This window comes from Carlito syrichta, unplaced genomic scaffold (genome assembly GCF_000164805.1).
Source record: "Carlito syrichta isolate Samal-C Ts95f unplaced genomic scaffold, Tarsius_syrichta-2.0.1 Scaffold305979, whole genome shotgun sequence".
Taxonomy (NCBI): domain Eukaryota; kingdom Metazoa; phylum Chordata; class Mammalia; order Primates; family Tarsiidae; genus Carlito; species Carlito syrichta.
In genome coordinates, this window is record NW_007250075.1 from 13,898 (window position 1) to 16,579 (window position 2,682).

The window sequence follows — 2,682 nt, forward strand, 5'->3', positions numbered from 1 at the left end:
GTGTGAGGGTTTCAGTTCCTCTGCATTCTTACCAGCAACTTTTAGTGTCAAACTTCCAGGTTCAGACTAGTGCATGAAAACAGTCATTTCATTGTGGTTTTAATTTGCAGTTCCCTAATTATTAATAATGTTGAGTGTCCTTTCATATGATTTTTATCCATTTATACAGTTGAGTGAAATATCTGTTCAAACCTATTGCCAATTTTTTTTCAGTTAGGTGTTATATTTATTACTTAAATTTTAAGAGTTACTTATATATTTTGTATACAAATCCCTTATTAAATATATGTTTTACAACTATTTTTTTCCATCTGTGGTGTGCCTCTTTATTTTCATAATGATACCTTTTGAAGGGTTTAATTTTTGTCTTCCCAGTCTTGTCAATTGACCTATATGTGTAAGTTTTGAAATCAGAGTAAGTTTTGAAATCAGAAAGACTAAATCCTCCATCTTGTTTTTAAAAGAAAAGATTCTGGGATTTGATAGGAATTATCTTGACTATAAAGACCAGTTTGGTTAGAATTGCCTCTTTATTTTATTGAGTCTTTCAATTTGAGTATGGATGTTCTTCATTTACTCAAATCTTCTTTGATTTCTCTCACCAATAATTGGTAGTTTTCTGTGTATGTTTTGCACTTTTTTCTTAAATATGATACTAAATATTTTTTATGCTGTTGCAAATGAAATTATTTTCTTAATATCATTTTTTTCAATTCTTAGTAGGCAAAAATAAATTTCCCAAGGTGCTCATGTTCTAACGCCTGCAAGAAGGGAAGTTAAGTTTGCAGAAGGAATCAGCTGACTTAAAATAGAGAGATTATCCTGTATTATTCTGGTGGGCCCAATGTAAACATAAGTGTTCTTAAAAGTGAAAGAGAGTTTATGATAATTAACTAAATACAGAGAGCAACCTTGCAGGCCTGGGAAACATTACTAAAAGCTTCTTTTGAGTTCTCTTTAGAAACAAACACTGCAGGAGAAGAGAAAAGTAACGAAGACACCTGGACAAGAGAGGCGATTACAAAGCTCTGAAGGTCATAGAAGCTCCAGTTGGGAAAACTACTGCTACATGAAGAACTTTGCACTTGGAAACTTTCTTGAGACATATCAAGGACTGTCATTCGGGACTTTGAACTAAAACTATCATTTTTGGTTTTATGATAAAGACTCATTAACTAAAAGTTGATAGTGTTCTTGGCTTGTTTGTCACTTCTAGACCGCTAGATGGTGGTAACTTTTAAAGCATATGTAAGTGAAGGAATTTTCTTTGTCTTGCCCCTTTACGAATGGTATAAAAGCTCTGTGTTAACTAACATTAAATTGTCATCTGTTCAGGAAAAAAAAAGTGAAAGAGAGAATCAGAAATTCAGATAACTTTGAACTTTGTTGGCTTTGAAGATGGAAGAAAGAGAGCATGAACCAGTGAATGTGTAGGGTCTCTGGAAACTGGAAAATGCAATTAAAAGACACTTTCTTTTAGGTGTCAAGATTTTCCTTTGGCACCTCCAGAAAGGAACACAGGCATGCATACCCCAGATTCTTATGTCCAAGTTTCTGAATATGTTTTACTTTCTCCCTTCTCTGCAGGTCTTGGCAGAAAACCTCACCATGGTCACTGAGTTCCTGTCGCTGGGATTTTCAAGCCTTGGTGAAATTCAGCTTGCCCTCTTTGTGGTGTTCCTTTTTCTGTATCTAGTCATTCTTAGTGGAAATATCACTATTATCAGTGTCATCCATCTGGGTCAAAGCCTCCACACACCAAAGTACTTCTTTCTTGGCATTCTCTCAACATCTGAGACTTTCTACACCTTTGTCATCCTACCCAAGATGCTCATCAATCTACTTTCGGAGGCCAGGACAATCTTCTTCATGTGTTGTGCCATTCAAATGTTTTTCTTTCTTGGTTTTGCTATCACTAACTGCCTGCTGTTGGGTGTGATGGGTTATGATCACTATGCTGCCATTTGTCACCCTCGGCATTACCACATTCTTATGAGTTGGCAGGTGTGTGGAAAACTGGCAGCTGTCTGTGGGACTGGAAGTTTCTTGGCCTCCCTTACAGTAGTAAGTTTAGTTTTCAGCCTCCCTTTTTGTAATGCCAACAAGGTCAATCATTACTTCTGTGACATCTCTCCAGTCATTCGTCTGGCTGGTACCAATACAGATGTTAACGAATTTGTCATATTTATCTGTGGGGTTCTTGTAATTGTGGTTCCCTTTTTCTTTATATGTATTTCTTATCTCTGTATTCTAAGGACTACCCTGAAGATACCCTCAGCTGAGGGTAGACGGAAAGCCTTTTCCACCTGTGCGTCTCACCTCACTGTAGTTATTGTTCATTATGGTAGTGCTTCCTTCATCTACCTGAGGCCTACAGCAAACTATATGTTCAACAAGGACAAGTTGTTGACAGTGATGTACACCATTGTCACTCCATTACTAAACCCCATGGTAAATAGCCTCAGAAACAAGGATGTCCAACTTGCTATCAAAAAAGTGTTGGGCAAGAAAGAATTTCTAAAACTATAAAATTGAAAGATAAATTTTAATTTCATCATAATTTAATTTTTATTGCATGCATATTATATCTGGAACAAATCCATTGAAATAACAGGACTCATTAAGATACACATCATGAAATATATTTTTCTCCACACAATCTCTTTGAAACCAACTTACAGG

General features: G+C 35.9%; 1 protein-coding gene across 1 annotated transcript; it reads left to right on the forward strand.

Annotated features, from left to right (window-relative positions):
• Nucleotides 1-1,224: 1,224 nt before the first annotated feature.
• On the forward strand, nucleotides 1,225-2,529 carry LOC103265239 (olfactory receptor 10R2-like). The gene is made up of 2 exons (XM_008062934.2): nucleotides 1,225-1,248; nucleotides 1,510-2,529. Exons 1-2 carry the CDS (start codon nucleotides 1,225-1,227, stop codon nucleotides 2,527-2,529), a joined length of 1,044 nt encoding a protein of 347 aa, XP_008061125.2.
• The last annotated feature ends 153 nt before the right edge of the window (nucleotides 2,530-2,682 follow it).